Source organism: Ruditapes philippinarum, unplaced genomic scaffold (assembly GCF_026571515.1).
Source record: "Ruditapes philippinarum isolate M1 unplaced genomic scaffold, ASM2657151v2 ctg452_1_1_1_1, whole genome shotgun sequence".
Lineage (NCBI taxonomy): Eukaryota > Metazoa > Mollusca > Bivalvia > Venerida > Veneridae > Ruditapes > Ruditapes philippinarum.
Window position 1 is genome coordinate 461139 of NW_026859349.1, and position 21241 is coordinate 482379.

At 32.6% G+C, this 21241-nt stretch overlaps 1 protein-coding gene across 1 annotated transcript; it reads right to left on the reverse strand.

Annotated features, from left to right (window-relative positions):
* Positions 1-10446: 10446 nt before the first annotated feature.
* Positions 10447-13994, reverse strand: LOC132756171 (uncharacterized). Its single transcript, XM_060747168.1, has 3 exons — positions 13858-13994; positions 11802-12509; positions 10447-10791 (listed from the first exon to the last, which is right to left on the reverse strand). Exons 1-3 carry the CDS (start codon positions 13880-13882, stop codon positions 10514-10516), a joined length of 1011 nt encoding a protein of 336 aa, XP_060603151.1. The 5' UTR covers positions 13883-13994; the 3' UTR covers positions 10447-10513.
* Between the last annotated feature and the right edge of the window lie 7247 nt (positions 13995-21241).

A 21241-nucleotide genomic window follows, 5' to 3' on the forward strand; every position in this document is an offset into this window, starting at 1 on the left:
CATTATGATGCACAATTCGTTCGATAACTGTCAGTTTCTCATGTTAAATTTTTTAGAAGTATGTGCACGTCTTAATGTTCCATTAAGCAAAGACAAATGGGAGGGTCCAGTAAAAATTATTACGTATTTGGGTCTTGAGATTGACGTGTGCGAACAAATGATACGCGTTCCGCAGGAAAAAATTATAAAGCAAAATCGGCATTATTATCTTTGATTGAAAGTAAAAAGGTTACCCTTCAACAGCTGCAAAGCGCTTACCGGTTTGTTAAACTTTTTAGCTAAAGCGTTACCGTCAGGGAGAGCATTTTATTCGCAGGTTCTATGATAGAATGTCGAAAGTAAAAAAATCATTTTCACTTTGTTAGGGTCTCTAAGGATATGAGAGACGATGCTTATACTTGGTTACAATTTCTTGAAGAGTTTAATGGTACACGAATATTTAATAAGTCCGAATGGTTTGAAAATGACGTTTTGAGTTATAAACGGACGCTGCTGGAAACAGAAATATGGGATGCGGTTTTTTTCAATGGTTCATGGTCTGTATTTAGATGGCCCCAGACCTGGGAGGAAAACGTATTTAAAGACATTACATATTTAGAACTTATTCCAATCCTTCTAGCGTTACATATCTGGGGTCGGTTGCTAGAAAGGAAAAAGATAATATTAAGGACTGATAACGCTGCCCTGGTTGATATTCTGAAAAAAAAGTCATCAAGGAACAAGAATGTAATGGTACTCATACGTTCTTTAGTCTTGGTAACTCTCAAGAGAAATATTCAAGTAAAAAGCAAAGCAAATTCATGGTAAACGTAACAAAATTTTGTGACGCTATTAGTCGTTTTCAGTGGCAAAGACTTCACAGACTGCTGCCGGACTCCGCGTCAAGGACGCCATGCTCGATCCCGGACTCTTTCCTTCAGATATTGCGCTTGAACATGAAGTAGATAGGCTTATATATGCATCTTTGGCAGACAGCACTCGCAAGTCTTACCATTCAGCCGTATCGGCGTTTGAAGCTTTTTGCATAAATGTTGGTTTTAAACACATTTGGCCTCCAAACGTTGACGTAATATGTCAATATGTAGCATTCATGTCTTTTAAAACAATTTTCGTACTCACATGTGAATATCCACTTATCGGCTATTAGTTATATCAACAAAATGAGTGGTTCTGTTGACAATACAAAACAATTTATCGTTAGAAAAATGGTCGAAGGTTTTGCGACGAGTTAAAAGAAAAAACGATACAAGAGACCCAGTCACACACGATATTCTTGAGAAAATCATTCAATCATTACCATTTAATTTGTAGGTCAAAGTTTGAGTCTCTATTATTTTGCAGCAGCATATTTCATTAGCATTTATAGCGCTGCTCAGAGTAAGTGAGTTTACTCTCCCAGGCAAGAGATCAAAAAAGCCGGTGCTTCAGTTCGAGGATGTAACAATCTCGGATACTTGTTTACGGTTGATAATAAAATCCTCAAAAACTGATCAAAGGTGTAATGGTTTGTTCTGTCGTTATTCCAATAGATCCTCAGAATAGATTCTGTGTAAAAGCATATAAGGTCATATATATATTACCGTCCGACTCATGGGGGTCCACTGTTCTGTCATTTTGATGGTTCCCCATTAAACCAGTTTTCAGTTCAATGCAGTATTAAGAAAGACCTTGAGTTTTATTGGTCTTGGTACAAAGACTCTAAAGTCGCATTCCTTCAGGATTGGCGGGCCTCAAAAATGTTTAAAGACGGGTGTTCAATCAGTGAAATCAAAATAAGAGGTAGATGGCGTTCAGGTGCTTATAAAACAATTATATCCGTTAATCCATGCTGTTGCAAATGCTTTGTAAATTCTGATTTATGTGTTATATCAGTGTGGGTTTTTTTTGATATTTTTTTTTAAGTTATTTTTTTAAATTATTTATCCCACCATTCTTATTGACTGATTTATAAAAAAAGGTTTAACTGTACCTCCATCGTGCTCGGTCACTTGCATGCATATATCATTAGTTTTCTAATATGTATATAAATGTTTAAATTGAATACAATTATCAAAACGTATATATATAAGAATAATATACATTAACTGAAACAAAGATAAATATAGATATAAGATATTATGTTTCTGTATATACGTTGGTACATGATGTTACCAAGTTTGTTTGTTTATTTGTTCGTGTCTAAAGGATCTGCCAAATGACCTTGTTATGGTTCGGCGATCTGTTTTAAGTTTAATTTGCAATAACAGTGATGTCCAGCGGTTTTGGCTTCGTTACTGAGTCAATTTTCGCATTTTTTAAAATCTTAATAGAATATAATTGCATTTCTTAGCTATTAATTACTTACTGTCTGTTCCCGATATTATATTAAAAGTATATAGGCAAGATTTTAGACCAATTTATTCTTATCCAATTTGGAAGTAACCTTTTAGTCGGTTAGTTTATATTTTCACATTTAATAATACGATAATATTCCTGTACAAGAATCATGGATACAACCGTTTTCTCACAGTAGTTAAGAATTTAAATGCTTTTAATCATTCAGCTTTACAGTCCAAGGGAATTTATCTATATCAATGTGTGTGATTTCAGGTTACACCTATGACAACGTATTTAATGTATGGGTGTGTGGTTCGTCGCTGGTCACTGGGGCATCGAATCGGGCCTCGGAACGCCCTGACGGACATAACATTGGAATGGAGAATTTAGGGGTGAAGGTTACATGGTTAGGTATTGAGCGGGATGAGAGTACACCATTTAAAGGAAACGATAAGTTACCATCTTCAGTTTAATCCGAAGCCTGATATGCTGAACATTCATGTGGGGGGAAATGACATAAGGTGCCAAGATAGACCTGGTCTAGAACTCAGTTGGAAACTTAAAAAATGTATTTATGACGGTAATGACGACTACGACCTTAACGGTGACATTGAAAGTATCCAACAAAAGTTGCCAAACTGTAGAATGATATATTCTCAAATTTTTACCACGTTTAACATGGCGTTTACTATGCAAATCATCGGGAAAATAGCTAATCGAATCAGAAAAAAGGGTGAACAGTTGTTTATTGGAGCTTATACTGTTAGGAAAGGTGGGGGTTACATTAAATATCCAAACATTACCGAAGACCCCTAGGGTTTTTTTTCTGACGGCACGCACCTTAGCTCTTTAGGTTATGACATCATGCTAAATACAATTGGGTCAGCAATATATTCATTCAAAAATGTTTAGGAAAAATTCTACATATCCTGTCTCATAATTAGTGCATAACATAGCACAGATGTTGTTTTTTTTTTTATTTACAGCAATATATCATATGTACGACATCTTTGCGCGAACATTGTCATGGCTGAAAATTCATCCTATACCGCTTTGGCGGAAGGGTCGTTAGAGACCCTTTTTGGCATTTTTATATAGCATGAATTTCAGATTTTTGCTGCCGTAATCGGAGCGAAAACGCAAAATATACTACATAAAGATAATAAATTATTCAATTAGCATTTCAAATTTTCATCTTTGAATATGATATCTCAGCTATGACATGTTTACGCCAAAAACTTAATAAAAATAAAATTTAGTAAAAACTTTTAATCGGTGTTGAGTTCTTTGTCGATGGGTAATTTATTCAGGTTAATAACCTATATTTATTAACCTTATTTACACATACGTCGCAAGGATCAGATACAATGTACAAATATGGTATACATGAGCGGAGGGATACATTTTAAGTACTTACTTTTCTTAGAAAAGCGCGCAGCACCGATCGTTATTCTTTCTTTTGCAATCTGGAAGCAACGAAGAAGGTAGTTGTACTGACGCTATGTTTAAAACTTAAAGTTTAAATATTTTTACATAATTAAAATGCTTTTAACCCACCCTCCCACCTCAGATATTTTTTTTTTGCTGTCCGTATTTTGTTGTATAATTTCAGATAGAGTTAGCAGACGATCGTCATAGCGAGTATAAGGCAGAACAAGGAGACCAGTCAGCACGTGTGCAATGATATATATTGCCAAATGGACCTACGAGAAAGATACTTTAAATTTCTTAAAAAGTGTTCAAAGACTCTTATTTTACTTACCAGTCACCTGGGCAAATAGCTTTTTAAGTTCTGCCGCGTTTTTCAAGTTGTTGATATCAGTCGGAATGTAACTTATTCATGCATTTTTATAGCATGAATTTCAGATTTTTGCTGCCGTAATCGGAGCGAAAAACGCCAAATATACTACATAAAGATAATAAATTAGTTCAATTAGCATTTCAAATTTTCATCTTGAAATATGATACTCAGCTATGACAATGTTTACGCCAAAAACTTAATAAAATAAATTTAGTAAAACTTTAATCGGTGTTGAGTCTTTGTCGATGGGTAATGTAAATTATTGTATCATCTTTTTTAGAATTCAGAGTTATCGAGTGAAATTACTTATTTCAGTATTTTTATTCATTGCTTAAATTTCTTGGTATCATTCCAAGCATTTTGATATATTTTTCATAAAATTCGGTCCAGTAAGAAGAAAGTTAGATTATAATAGTTATAGTATATGCAACTCGTTAGTTACGAGGATATAACACTGGCTGGGCGACATCTCGGGATGTTTCTGCAAAAAAATTGTCTCGGCCTAATGGCCTCCCCAATTTTTAGTAGAAACATCCCTGGATGTCGCCCCAGCCAGTGTTATATCCTCAAAACTAACTCGTTTCATGTACTATAACTATTACAAATGCGGAAATATACCGTCAAATTAGGACTGCTACTTATAGCCATGTTTGTTGATATAATATTGATGTACGGATGATCCGAAGGCGGAGTTTCACATGCAAACAGAAATTGAACTTCCGATTTCACCACAATGAGGTTGCAGATTTGTATGCTTATAAAACTCATTTTAGTTGTCTGGACACAAAAAAAGGATCTTGAGTCGCTATGAAACCACATTTATTAATGAAATGTCGCTATTTCTGTTTTTATGAAATTTATTAAATGTAGCTTTAACAATTTTTTTCTCCATTTTTCAACTATAAACAATAAAAATGCAACCGTACAAACGCACGAAAATTTCATTTCCATTTCAAAAAAGTTTTAGCGTATTTCACCATTTTTGAACTTGCATTACTTTATAGAAGAAGAAAATGCAAGTTAACACCCACAAATGAGGAAATTGTCCTCTAATTATCTCATGCTGCACTTAATTACGCGAGACCTTCTCAAGAATCCAACAAAAGTAAGATCTTTATTTTTCATGTCGCAGTAATTCCCGTCGTTGAGGCCTTTTTAACACGTTTAGGTCATCGCGTATAATTAGTATAACTGTACCTCCGACACTATTCTTTTTCTGTTTTCCATCATAATATCGGCAATTTCAATAATGGAATCCTTTAAAAGATTATGCCAATTATGTCAATGCTATGAGGTTGGAGATGAATATCATTTTATTCTTAGATGTAATGCTTACCATTTTTAAAGAATCTAATTAATTAAACGTCATTTTAATTAGTGAGTGATCAAGTTTGGTCTAGTTTGCACAAAATAATGGATATGCTCAAAATAGTATAAACAAGATCAACAAGGAGAGGCGCCGTTCAAGCCAATCACAACAATCTTAGCAAATTTATCTATTCAGCCAATGTGAAAAGGTATGATTTCATGATAAACAAGATCAATAAGGAAAGGCGGTGTTTAAGTCAAACAACAGATCAGTTTAGAACGATCTTAGCAAATATATCTATTTAGCCAATGTGGAAAGGTATGACTTATTGCATTCATATCCTAGACTATAATAATTTTCATTTTATTCACTGTAAATTGTAAATGTACTTTATTAGTGAAAGAGTTACTGTAACTTCTAGTCAATATCTAATTTCATAATAAGTAAAGCTTATTCTCCGGATAACATACATGTAAACAGAATGATTTAATATTTTGTTCTATTTAATACCAACTGTGTCAAAAAGTTTGCTATTTACAACTAGTAGTTTTATGTATAAAGAGAAACATTAAATAGAATTTTATTCCTCTGTTTCTTCCTCCTTTACTTCTAATTTTTCTTCTGCCTCTTCTTTTCCTTCTTCTTCTCCTTCTTTTCCTTCTTCTTCTTCTCAAGACCTATCGTCGCCAAACTTTCATGTACTGCTTGCAAAGCAAAACTCAGAAGTGTGAAAACGGTTAAATAATGTAACTTATAGTTAACTAATGTAACAAATATTTTCTGATTTTTTTTCTCGAAAACTGTAGGTGTTTAGATATTTGAACATATTTTTTGTCCATCAAATCTGCTGTGTATCAAGGTGTATAGATTTGACGAAAGGACAGCTAATTCACTACAACTTTCATGCAAACTTACCTCAAAATATCAATGTTTGTTTGTCTTAATTTGTCCGGTTAGTTCATCTTGATAGCGACATAATAACAAAGTAAATATTCAGTTTTACGACACCTTTTTTGTCCCTTAAGTCTTAAAATGTTTTTCATATTAACAAGCGCTTGTTTATAAACAATTGTAACACAATCCCAAAAACTACAGTCAAACACGTGTAAAAGACCACCTCCGAAATAAAGACCGCCCTGTAAATGAATACCACTCATTGAAAAAAAAACTTCACTATAAAAATACAACAGAGTTAACTCCGAATATAGGTCATTTGTCTATAAAGTCCACTGCTTAAGATGACCTTTATTTACAGGCTTGAATGTAACTTGAATGAAACAGGTTTGTGTCTTTGAAATACATCTACGATATCTCAATATCTATTTTTTGATTTATTGATGGTGTCATTTATTGCGTGTCACTTATCAATAGATATTTTGTATCCTACTGTAAAGAACAATTGTTAACTTGCTCTGGACGGCGTAAAATAAACATCGCTAATTGGGCGGATTATGCACGTAAAAGCCGTCAAATATAATCCGGTATAATGAAGTTAAATGTAGATCTCATCGGGATGTAAAAAGGTCAACGCAGGTAAAACAAGAAGTATCTTTAAACAAATACCCGACGACTAACATGAATAACTATTCCGGATAGACAGTGTGGTAGCTGGGGTAAGGGTGACTTATAACTGCACTCCATGTATCGCACTATACATATACAATATATGTCTTAACACAATTTCAACGAAAAAGTCTCCAAACTATGAAACATTCAAAAACGTGTTATTTGAAACGAAAAATTAAAGAATAAAAGTCTAAGACTAAATGAAAAATGTATGCAAATATCGTATTTACATTTACAATGCAAAATGAAAAGAATAAATGGTAAACATGAAATATTTAAAAACGAGTAATGAAATGTTCACCATATTCTTTTAAAGATAATTATATGAAATTCATAAGATATTAAACCTAAAAATAAGCAATAATTACCACCACTTTATATGATATTATTAAACAGTTAAATTTTTAAAAATAAATAAATAAATAAATAAAAAATAGATAAATAAATACCCCACATACACATACACAAGAAGTACTATAAACAAGCAGCATAGAAGCTATAGACATATATAGAAAGAAAGAATAATTAGAATTGTTCTCGAATATTTTTATAAAAGTAGATAACAGGATGCTAAAGATTCGTCGCCAAATATCCAAGGGTAATATAAAACACAGCAGCCTGGCCAAAGAATCAAAATTGGGAATCTCTAAAGACCATGCCGGAGATACTCTATCAAAATTTAAACATTTTGTCTCATATTAGTAAACAACATCACTATATTATGAAATAAAAGTAAAATTTGTATAACTTATTTGCTGATGACCATAACTTTGAGGAAAAAATACACACAAAAGATTCAATGACATCTATGTCCAAAATGTAACTGTTTACATTGTATGTTGGAAGATTTTTATATAAAAATCGACCCTGAGTGTCAAGAACATGAATCATTATACTTATCTGATAATAGAAACTGATATTTTAATTCATTTTTATGCAATAATAACACGTCTAACACTGTTTGTTTGACACTAGATATATAAATATTACAGCTGCCTTATTTACATCTTCGCAATTACTTCAAAAATGTTTCAGAAACTGATATTTTAATTCATTTTTATGCAATAATAACACGTCTAACACTGTTTGTTTGACACTAGATATATAAATATTACAGCTGCCTTATTTACATCTTCGCAATTACTTCAAAAATGTTTCAGAAACGAATGTCTTATTATTACCCCTCACTTTTTTCGTACTATAATTTCCCATAGGCCTCTGGGAGTTATTCTTACTGTTAATGCAAGAAATTTTGTACTGTTACATAGGTGTAAGTTTTTTAACAGTATAAAATCTGCTCACGTGGTCTATTTTCTAAATAAAATGGCCGCCATTTTTCTCTCGATTCATTCATATTTTCGACGATAGGGCCAAGGCATCACCAAATTAAATATGACTCTCATAAAATTTAGTTCTTTGCACCCTAGAGTTCTTTTCGCATATAAAATATTTTTTTGTTGAATAGTCAAAAAGTAAACATCCGTTTTCAACGGAAGTAATTGTAATGTTAATAATTTTGTGTCAAACTGGAACATGCAGACGATTAAAGCAAGCAACAAAGGATTATTTAACAATTTTAACCAGTGAAACGTTACAGATAGAGTTGGTGGACAGACATCTGTAGGATATCATCGTTATTTTGTAAATGCACTTTGTCACAAACCATGCGAAGAATATTCTGGATACAGAAGGATCAGATTTCACAAATCATAACCTTATAAATGGGTTAGTGTTTTGTTTTCTAAATAAAACACAGCTTATTGTATGTTTATGACTGGTAGATATCATCACTTGCTCAAAGAATAAAAGAAAATCAGCTTCTCCAGTAGGCCTACAGTACACGTAAAACTTGCAAGGTAAGGACAGTTTAGTTATTGCTACTCTTCGTTTATTTTTGTTACAGTTAGATTTAGTCTACAAATTCAGGTCATTACAGTATTTGTTCGGGGTGATAAAAAAATAACACATTTGTTTGTGTGTATCAGTAAAAATATCATCCCTCGTAAAAATACTGTTACCCTTGGCTACGCCTCGGGTAACAGTATTTTCCTCGGGATGATATTTTTACTGTTACCCACAAACCCATGTGTTATTTATATAATGTTTGATGATAAATATGGTAAGTCGCATCTTTTGGAATGAATTGGATACTTTCTATGTACGTTTCGATATAAAATATGAATGTGAATAGACTAATAACACTAAAAATTCACCTATTTTCTTAAAACGTGACTTGATTAGTGTCAGTAATCCCACCGAACTCGATAAATACGGGACAACACTTCAAGTTAACCACTACAGACGTGGTGGTATATACATTAAACACGAAGTTGAGATACATTGCCATGTAATTACATGTAGATTTTCTGGCAAGCAAATTAAGGTTTACAAATTAACTTAACAATATCCTGTTGATGAATTGATAGAGCACTGTTATCGCTTGATTTACCTTGTAAGTGAATTAAAAAAATAATCTTTTGTTTTCAATGTCGATGTTTCATGACGCAGATTAACCTTAATTTAAACATTATATCTCAAATCGGCACAACCAATGTCTGTGCATCATCCAAGTTGATATCTGTTTGGAATTTGAATGACGATAAAAAGTTGGTGGCAAGTCTTGATAAAGACGAAAATAGAAAGATGTATTCCTAAAACAGTGCTCTTCCGTAGATGTAAAAAAAAAATCCTGGGTTTCTTTTGTTGTTATATTTGAATAAAACACAAAATAGTTCGTTGAATAACTCGCTCATTCATTTTTGCTAAACATTTAGCCACTCCATTAACAACAGATCACTTTTATAGTTATTTTGATAGTATACAATTTAAAGTTTGATGTTTGTTCAGGCAATTTAATTCTGATTGCAATTGTAAATCATAGCAAAATTAACTTTAAGAACATAAAGACTCAGGTTTTCGTTTGAATGTATTTTTCAGGACAACTTGAATCGCATATATTGTATATAAGGAATATAAGCACTATAAATAAAATTAGTGTTAAAACTGTCATAATTTCGCGCAAGGAGCGTACATATACAAGAATGTCTCCGATGATCTTTTATCTTAATTTATGCCATAGTTCTTCATAACTTATTCCATTAATATTGCGGTTATAAATTTATATCTCACGTAAGTTTAGCGTTAAAATTAAGCTGTGATTTTATCTAAAATTGTTTGAAAAAGATATATAAAAAATAACCATCACATATTATCTGTACCAATTTCATGCAAGTAAAAATAGTTAGTCTATTGTCGCAGTGGAGTTTTTTTAAATTTATATACGGTGTTGTTATTTATCATCCATAATTTCCTTTGGCAAGTGTACAGAACCAAATATACATGCATGAGTAAGAAACTTTTTGGCGTGATTTCTAGCAAAGCTAAACAAAAAGATAAAAAAAACTGTATCGTTTTCATTTTATTTAATATAAGTACACTACATTATATGATGAACGAGTTTACTTGCAAGGGACTAACTTATTTATATCTCTTTCTGGCCCAGGTTTTATCTAAGACCTTTTTCATTTTGAGCAACAGATGTCGCGTCGGATGTAATAGTTACTTCCGGTAGCAGGTACAAGGTACACTGAGTAGTCCGAATCATATATTTTACATTCTACTGTTACTTTATTCAATGTGTATGTCCAACATATCTCGGTCCTCACACATAATTCTGCACATTTCATTCTGGACGAGGTGGTTGTCGTATTTATTGGTGATACAGAATTATCTATCACAGCATTCTGTTGCTTAATCTTAAAGTAGCCTTTAAGTTCAGTACAGGTTTCAGTCACTGGAACTGTTGAATAAAAAGAAGTTTAAATAATTTTTAAATCATCTAAGATTCTTTACTTACACCCACGAGAATATTATCTTAGGATGCTTAAATACTGATGATATCATTTTCCTGAACAGATTGAGAACATACTGCGACAAATATACAAATATTGTTTGTGTCTCGGAAACTAAAACAATATGTCTGATTTATTTTACTCTTAAACAAATATGATAACTTTCCCTATTAAAATGTAAAGCCTTTACTTTGATAGTTGTGAACTTCTTTTCTATTGGTAAATTCGTGATTAGTCTCCTATAATTTCATTAGAAATTTAAGCCTTCAGTTTATAAAGTTTTCAAAGATTATTTTCTTTCTTTTTTTCGTTATTTAGTGTAATGTTGTATGCCCATTTTAAGTTCAAAATAAAGAGAATATTTCCAGAAAACCCACGATTAAATATATGCTACAGCGTATTACAAAGCTGGTTGACTGTATGTGAAATAGTGACGACAAGTATAGCTATTTCTAATTATAGAACAAGAAATCATTACATTAAAGCAGAATAGACTGAAAAGAACTTCAATATGAGGCTTTTTGTACAAATACACCAGGAACAGTAAGCTGCCATTATAATAAAGATTTCTCTTTGAAGAAATTATTCTGATTGTACTTTCGTGAACGATAACACGCAAAAGTTATTAGCACAAGTATGATGTACGTGAATCATGTTATACTAAGAAAATAACGTCTTTTTTTAATAAACAGCCGTCACGATAAATGCATGTCATATACATGTAGTACGAAACATTTTGTTATATCTGCACACACGAACGCCTTTATCTAACATTTCTAATTACAGCACATTTTCACGGGTTGGTTTTGTTATTAGATTTTTTTTCTTGTTGCAAAGATAAAATATTTGAATAAATTTAATACAGCAACAAGCCGTGTTCAAGCTATAAAGGTATGCAAACATGGATACTGAAATATGAAAACTCTTGACACATTGGAACAACATGATAAATATATACCTATGGGAAGTTGCCAGGCTCCACCTGTGCACTCAACTAACGAATCATCTAAATGGCAATCTTTTGTACCATACATGTTAGCGCAAATAATATTCCCGAAGAAAGGTGGCCGTTCAGGGTAGAAAGAGGAGCCGAATCTCAGCATAGCTGGTTGTTCTATTTCGGCATCCATTGCGGCTTCTGTTAAAATGTCAATACCCGTATTAGTGATGATCCGTGTCTTCTTCTTCCCATCATGACTTACACATATTCCTGTCCAATTTTGAGCCAGTGTTGCAGCGTCTAATGCTGCCGCTGTGAAGCCATACAGTTCATCATATGGCCCGAACGTTTCCGCAATCAAATGCGTTTCATTGTTACTTAGAATCACATCTTTGATTTGTATAATGGTGTTGTCAACGGCGGCTGCATCCACTCTGTAATGAAAAATAGTTCCGACACCGTAGAGACTTTGCCTCTTAACGTATATAGTTATTGCAAAATCATCTATACTATGCGCATTCCCTATTGTAACGTCAATGTAAGAGTAAGAACTTCCCGACATGTAAATGCCATTGTAATTAAGTGTATCATACAATAATCCTTGCTGATAAGAACAGCCCGGTTGTCCCTCGGTAACATTCGCCCTCGTCTCGAGTAGAGGGTTCACAATGTCAAGAGGCCATGTATACTTTGGGGCACCATGACATGTGTATACATGCAATAAAGCTGAAAACAGAACAAAAAGTTACCAAGACTGTCTTTTCGTATTTATTTATGTTTCTGCACTATATATTCTAATCTACTTTGTTATTTAATCATGAAGTCACATATATAATAATTATGCTCTTGAGTTATTAGGAAATTCTGGATAAAACTGGCAACTATGGAATTTAAAATGTTATAGTAAAACTGCGATATTGTAAATATCTAAATGCTTTCATATAAACATTAAGTTAAAGGAACTCCACTGAGATCTAAAAGCCTTAAACTATTATAAATTCAAATTTTTACACAGATAAGTTGGGGCATATAAAATAGAAAAATATGCAAAAGATCATTAAAAATTTGTCCAGGTTAATCGTACGTTACTTGATAAAACAATAAAATAAAGGTGGTGTCCTTCATAAGTTGTCTTTAAATACACAATATACTATGGGCGTATTTTATGTACATCGTCCATGCATTTGAAATAAATTCTGTACTGCTATTGTGTTTAATAATTGAGAACTGTATAAAGATACTACATTAAATTGGACAGTGACTTATAGCCCCATAGGCCGGGTGTTTTAATACCTTGATTAAAATATTTGTATATGTTTATTTTGTAAGTGACGCATGCCACTTTATCAAACAATTTACTTCCCTACTTATAAATATTTAAATTTGATTGATTGATTAAACGAGTTCAGGAAATTGTTTAACAGAATGCATACTGGCAATATTCCAACGAGCTTCATAGACTTTTGTTAAGTCCACGCTTTGGTGATATTACGTATATTATCGTCATAACAAAAACAACAGTTATTTGTTTTAATTGATTTAAAGCAACACAATGTTTGAAATACACGCACAATTAACGAAAATAAAAAAATGGTAAAAAATAGAAAACGAAACAAACAAATTAAGAATGAAAGAAAAAGACAAAATATAATATCATACAAATGTCAAATAATAAAAAACGAACCCATCGGTTTTCATTTAACGAACTCGTTTATAAGCAGTAACTAATCAACTTTGTAGACGTAATGTGAAGGTAATAGTAACGTTGAATTTTAATATATACATAAGCGAGAGTTTTAAAACTTTTGACCGCATGTTAATTAAATTAATTAATATATTCAATAAATAAAAAGCTTGCTTTAAATATAAATTAATGTGATAATATTGTTTCATGTATTTTTGTTGTTGTTTTTCTCTCTCATTTTTGTCTGTTTTATGTTTTTGTTGTATTACTTTTTATGTTCTAAAGATAAACCATTAATATTTTATTTTATTTCTTACAATATAGAGTAGCATTTTTGTTGTTTTATTTGTAAAATAAAGAGGGTACTTAAAAAAAGTATTAACAAATTACCTATAAACAATGCTAGTATCCACATCCTTTTAAATTTTATATGTCTGTTCTTACATTATTTCATCCCGCTTATTTGAACGAAAATAGTTCCCTTTATCACCACTAAGAGAAAGTAGTTCCATATATCTGCCGTAAATGCCACGCCTCATTAAACAATTGCCTTACAATTTCAAGGAAGCTCAGAGGATTTCCTGTGTATTGAATAAAGGAAGGTTTTAAAGGTACGTGTTCATCTGCTCACTTTAGAAATCAAACTAATGAAAATATGTTGGGGAAAAAACTGATATAAGAACTTAATACACTAATCAATTGTGCCCTGTCAGTAAATTCATAATCTACTTACCGATGTTTTTTTCGGCTGCAAAGTCTCATATGATTTTGAATAAGACATGCTTTACTGCGGAATGACACGATTTATTCTGCGTCAATAAAATTACAATTACGAAATAGGACAAATTACAACATATTTGTTTACTTGATTTTTAAGAATAAAAAAAACTTATTAACACAATATGACATTAACTGTTAATGATAACAGCTCCTACTCTTTGCCAAAAACGAAGCATACATAAGAGACGACGCCAAAAACCTTCACATACATCAGCTTTAAATTTCATGACCTATTTCAAATTTCTTTCTTTCTTGCAAAATATTTTTTATTTACATTTTCTTAAATGGAAAGTCAATGTATTCTTATCTTCTTACCGGTATTATACAAATAATGGACTTCTGATTTCTATAATGATCATAGTTTACTGAGACTTAATATCATGGAAGCAGGCTAAAATTAAATCATGCGTAAACACTTTGTCTTCACACCCTAAAGGGGAACTGTTTCGCATTTCGCTGTTGCACTGAACTGTATTAAAGTACAGAATATTAGGGTTCTTTTAATCAAGTTAAGTTTGAGGAATTTGAAAATATTCAAAATTTATAAAAGAAGTAACCATAATTGGCCGGGGCATTTTTTTACACTCAGAGACATTATTATAGGCAATGTCAAAAACAGTCAATATAAAAGAGTTAAAATTCAAATCCTAAGCATAATTAAACATAAAAACTTACTTTTCCTTTTTTTCTTTGTGATAATTTCTTCACACTCTTTCTCTGGAAAAAAGCAAATTTATGACATACACTTCTCAATAAGTAATCAATACTAAGTATAACCAGACTGAATTGATTATTTTGTTAAAAAAAACTTCAACCAATTTGGTGCTTAATTATCAATATCAGTTTTGATACAGAGGCTTGATTGGTATAACTTTTGTAGGGTTGACCACCCGTGATTTAGAGTTATACATCACTGGGTGTAATAAAGCCCCATTGGTAATACTAGATGGTAAGTATCAAACTTACCAAACTAGATTTAAAATACCCATTTTTTAAATCATACATATACACACTTTGGTGCTCTGTCAATTGATTTGGCTCTTTGCATGGATTTTTGTGAAGTTACACAATTCTTTGGTCAATATCGAAGACTCATAACTATCGTAACTATGTTATGTATTCTTTTAATGTAATCTTTTTTAATTCCCACAGTGTCCAGGTTCTTGTTTTACTATTATAATAGTGTTCTACTGACAGCTCTTGTTGTTATTGTTTTTATAGTGCTTGTTATTAATTGAAACTAGTGATGTTAAACAAGTAAATATCTTACATATTTTCTATGTGTTGTTTTGATTATTTTACTCCGTTTTCCACTCTCCACACCCTGTAGTTAATTTCTTTTAAACTAGATCTATTTTATGTATTACCTACACATGCCTGACTACTACTGAAGTGTTTATACTTTAGTGAAGACGAAACGACTGGAGAAGGTCTTATATCAGAGATACGAGAGGTGATTCGTTTTTATGTGAACATTTTGATTTGCTTTAATTATTTTATATTTCATTGCAACAAATGTTCCATTTTGTGACCCATTGGCACATAAGATAATTCTAAATCATGTCTGCCAGCTTCAAAGAGTCTTATTAATGGTACATTGCTCCAGTTTCTCCCACTCTTGCTTCAACGCAATTTTAAAAGATACTCAGGCAAATTAATGATAAAATATTAAAATGATCTTATGTACTCAAATCACTCAGTCCTAGCATAAATTTCTGTATAAATTCTATGTATTTTGGGTTTGAAGCGTAAGCATATCTATTTAAACGCCGACATAATCACCGAGTAGTTTTATAACAAGTCATGTGACTTGAACAAACCCTTTAACATTTACAGAGTTCACTGTGACAGCCTAACCTGACCCACGTGGGTCAAGTTAGGAAACCATCCTTTAATTCTTTATAAGGAAAAAAGTTTTGTTCCTGTGACTGCCGAGTGTATTCATTTTGAGGACATTTACAGAATAATGGATAGAAAATTCAAAATGAAGAGATGAAAATTTTGTCTGTGTCTCCTTTTAATTCTGCTCAAATGACACATTTTTCGCTTTTGGAATCGGTGTTTTAGGATGCCCCAGGCCAGATTTTAAAGTCCATTGGTGCTGCACCAGGACTCTAGCAGTCATTCCTCTTTGGTCACGTACTTGACTACGTGCTTTGAAAAACTGTTTCCTCTGGGTAGATGTATGGTCGGAAGCACTGTACTGATGGAAAAAAACATTTCCTTTTCACGACAAGAAAACAAACGTGGAACGTTATTTATCATAATTGGCTCTTACATAGTAGCCTGTATCACATTAACACCTTTCAATGACGTCTTGCTACTAACCCTGCTGCTTAACGAACTTTTGATTTTTTCCAGCGTTATTGGTGGAGGCAGACCCCAAGTGCCCCTTCGGGCATTATTTCAGGCACAAGCGGGCACCTGGGTAGAACCACCGACCTACCGTAAGCCAGCTGGATGGCTTCCTCACATGAAAGATTTCGACACGAGTTAGGATCGAACCTACAGCGGTGAGGGACCTGTGATCTCAAGTCAACGACCTTAACCACTCGGCCACGGAGGCCCCATTAGGTCTGTCTGTCTCGTTTTCTGTTATATAGCAAACGCGCCTCCTACCATAACTACCACCCATATACAACATTGCCTCGTCCTTAGTGACAAAGTTTTACCATTTTCCACTATTTAAGCGGATATACAGACGCCAAGAACGAGTAAGTCTTTCCTGAATTTGCTTCTCATTTTGCTTATGAACTCTGCATTTTTTCTTAGCTTGATACGAATTATTTTAGCTGTGATGCGATTTACTTTTGACTGAAATAATTCCAATTTGTTTGCCATCTGTTTTTGGTTGGAGGATTATACTGCGGATCTTTCGGATGACTAATTTTCACGTCATTGCGAGTGAAATACTTCGAATAAAATCTTAAATTTGGCCAATTTGTGTAGCGGGAGAAGAATCAGAGACTATTCCATTCCTTAAACTATATTATGAATGGATCCGAACATAAAATACTAAAATTACAAATCAGTTCTTGACGTCAATTTATTTTCCTGTTCATGCTATAGATACCTTTATATCATATAAACCGCTGGCATATTTGGTATGGTTGGTTTCTTTGTAATTATAGCTCTTTCAAAATCAAACATATATCATGTGTGCATATCAGGTAGAAGATATCCCCTGTCTCTTCTCTCGAATTTACAATATTAATTCACCATCCTTCTTCCACAGAAATTGATACCCTTATATAATTCAGATGTTTTGTATGTAAGGGACTGACAGAAAACCTATACTTAAGGCATTTAATTTTGAGACAAAGCGATATATCAGCATGGGTTTAACGAGATTAGTAAAACAAATGCAAACATAATGGCAGGGATAGCGATAACTCTGGCAATAGGAGTATATCAATTATAGAAGGGGATTATCAGTTCTAAACTTATGCAAGAAGAATAATCTGTCCTGACATAAACGTTGTTTATAACAGAAGAAATTATTGTGAAAATGATTTGGTTATATTCACCAGTATCTTTTCTGTAAGAAGTATTTTTGCCGATAATTTAAGACAATTGGATATTATATTTTATTCATCAGACAGAGTGGATGAATTCGTTCCGTGATATTTTAAGTATTCTTTATCTGAAATGTGAAAAATAAAACATAAAGTGGAGTACTCATGACAATAAAGAATTCAAATTTGGCGATCCCTCAATGGGTGATGCAAACATGAAAATTTTAAAATCTATTTCAACTCAACCCACCACTTGACCTTTCCTTTTACATGTAGTATTACTATTGTCAAAAGTTAATTTTATTTCTAATTAAAACTGTGTCACAATTACATAATTCTTTTCTGAGATTTTAAATTGCTTTACACATTTTTAATTCAATTATTATTTTGAAAAATTAAAAGCAGTGATGAACTGACTTTTATGTGACATGGTGAACGACAAAATGTCATTATGTGTGTGCTTGATAGTTTTTCAGAATTTCATCATGGTAAAATTAAGACGTTTTTAATACACGTATTTCACAAGACTTCTAATTTTTTAGAACAACTCTTTTCATAGTTTGATAACAATAGAAATTATAACCTGCATTTATACGTGCATGTAAAAATAAAGTTACATTCAAATCGATTAATTCTAGTTTACCTCGACTCTAAAAATATACTGAAATCGTGCGATGACTCAAAGCAGTATATAACATTTAACTAAACGTAATTCATTTCTAGTTGATTCATGTTGTTGATTCATACTAGTAATTAAATCTATATGTAATTAACATGTTACTTTTCACAACATAAAATGTTTTGTAATGAACTCGTTGCATGTACAATCTATATGAAATCTTTGCAAACACATCCTAACAATCAGCAATGCATATCAAGTGTTCCATCTGTCAAATTAAACATACATTGGTATCTGTTACAGAAAATGAGACCCTTATTTAATTATGTTAGATGTTTAGAACGTGAATTGCTGACACATACACCATATTTAAATTAAACTAGGTACATGTAGTTGTGAGACAAAACTATTTATCAGCAGCATGAATCCAATATAAGTTTTTAAACCAGATGTAACACAGAGATATCTCCCATGGTAGAAGAATATTAATTAAAAACAATGCAGGTAGATAGTTGGCTCGACATAAATGCAAAAGTTTTGTATTTAGTTTGACCTTCAACCGGTATTTCTCCTATGAAGCAAATCAACTTTCAGTAAAATTTATAAATATAGTATGCCACCTCCGCAGAGCAGTCCACTGTATAATAATTACTTGTTTACAACATTTTCAATTTTCCCCAAAGTAAGACGTAACAATAAGTTCTCTAAAGGCCTCAACAGACGGTAGGATTTAGTTGTACAGCACTAATTAGAGATATGATGTACAATTTTCAAAGCAGTACAACACGTAATTCTGCATTGTTCCTCCCAATTGATCCCTTACATACTTTACTTACTAAAATTTTATTCCCCCCATTTTTTGAATTTTTTATAATTGTCACAGGGCGAGATTAATGAGCAGCCTGACCGACACTCGAAACTGTGACCATCGGAATACCTTACTGCAGCTCTATTAACTGAGCTATCCGACCGCTTACAAACTATCTCCCCTTTATAGTACCTTGACATATTCATTTTCTGGATAATTTTGTTTTCGAACATATCACAACTTTGGGTCTCCTGAAGAGTTTTTCAACATAACTATACCCCCACCTTACTAACATGTTTACATTTTAGCCTTAATTGCTCTGGAATTTCATTCATTAAACACATTATCAGGGTATAATTGGGAAATATGTCATCTGTCATCGCGGGAGGTCTATACAACAAATATTAAGAGATAGAACATCTCTGTACATCTAGTATTAAGTTGTCTGAATTCAAGAAATAGTAGCCTTCACACATTAAGATTTGCCTGTACATCTTAGTTTTAATTGGTGTTGTACTTCAAAATCCTAGCGTTTGTTGAGGCCTTAACATCTCTAAAGCAACACATCTCAACACAAGAGTTGCCCTCTAAATGGTGTTGCTACGCAAATGTTGTACTGTAGTCTACTATATCCTTGCAATATTTCTCTTTGATGTTCAATCGAGATAACTTGTAAAACTAGAATTCCAAGTTAAAATACAATAAGTAGGAATTTTATACATTATTATCTGAAATTTTCATTATTGTTTGAAATCTATTTATTTAAGTTGAATTTTTGTATCACATTTTACGCTTCCAAAATTATCAGAACGTTATGCTTTACAAGCAGCTGTAAATGTCGTATAGATAATGTAATGGTAGACAAAACTCGAGACTTAAATCCATATAATTTCTTAAGGTAATGGCAGACTTGCTATTTGAATTGGTATCTGAATTACATTTATTCGTTTATTTTTGTAACTGATTCCTCTACCATTTAATTATCCAGCAGTACAGTGATATTGTGACTTTAAAGGGAATACGTTCCCATATTGTGGAAGTGAGTAAACACTATGTCACTGTGAAGGTAAATCAACCTACTATACTGAGGAGATAAGGAGTGAACCGAAAATATATTCCGTGGACTTTATTCTCTGTTCACAATAAATTACTTACCAATGTTGCATACATTCTTTTCACATACTTTTCGGGTCATTGTTGCATTGCAGCACAATGTTGACCCATGTTTACGTACACTCTTATGGAATGATGTCTTGCGAACAAATGCTTGTAGAAAGATCTTTTAACAGACGGTAGAATTTAGAAGTACAGCATCATTTAAAGCTTTAATGTACAAGCAAATCTTAATGTGTGCTACTTTTTCTTGAATTAGTAAAACTAAATACTAGATTAGAAGGATATGACATGTTCTAATTTATAAATCTTGTTGTAAAGATGACCAGATTTCTAATTTTCCACTGATAATGTGAGTGATGAAAGACATTCCAGAACAATTAGCGCTTAAATGTAAATGTAAGATGGAGTAAAGAGAATGTTGAAAATCTCTTAGGGAAGTCCAAGCTGTGTGATGTTTGAATACCACATTACTCAGAAAAGGATTATAAGGTTAAAAAATTTTAAAAATGGAAAAAAAATATAATTCCTCATGAAGAACCGGTACCAGTGGTTAAGGCGTCCATCTTCGGATCGGGAAGTCGAAGGTTCGAGCCCCACGGGGAGCTTTAATTGAAGAATGAATGTTTCTCGTGGGACTCATTCCGAAATGGCCGCTTCGTGTGCCGCGATGTAGGTAACTATTTCTACCCGCCTGGTGGCTGTCATAGTGGTAGGAGTTCGGAGGTACATGGTAAGCAAGCAAAAGGTGCCTCATAAGTCAGAAATGGCTTGCCCTTTCAGTAGGGGTGACACTTTAATAAACAAGACCTTTATCTTAACCTTTTGAAGAAAAAATAATTCATCACATTAAGACAAAAATACAGAATAGGTTAAGGGGATCGCAGTAAGACCAATATGATTATTTCTTAGATACTTCCTCATTGCTATCCAATGCTG

Excerpts from the sequence above, each read along its gene's own strand:
- LOC132756171 (XM_060747168.1), bottom strand. The coding sequence starts at position 13,882 with ATGTGGATACTAGCATTGTTTATAG. Across the intron at positions 12,510-13,857 it reads GATACTAGCATTGTTTATAG|CTTTATTGCATGTATACACA; the intron begins GTAATTTGTTAA and ends TTCTGTTTTCAG. Across the intron at positions 10,792-11,801 it reads AGCCTGGCAACTTCCCATAG|TTCCAGTGACTGAAACCTGT; the intron begins GTATATATTTAT and ends TTTATTCAACAG.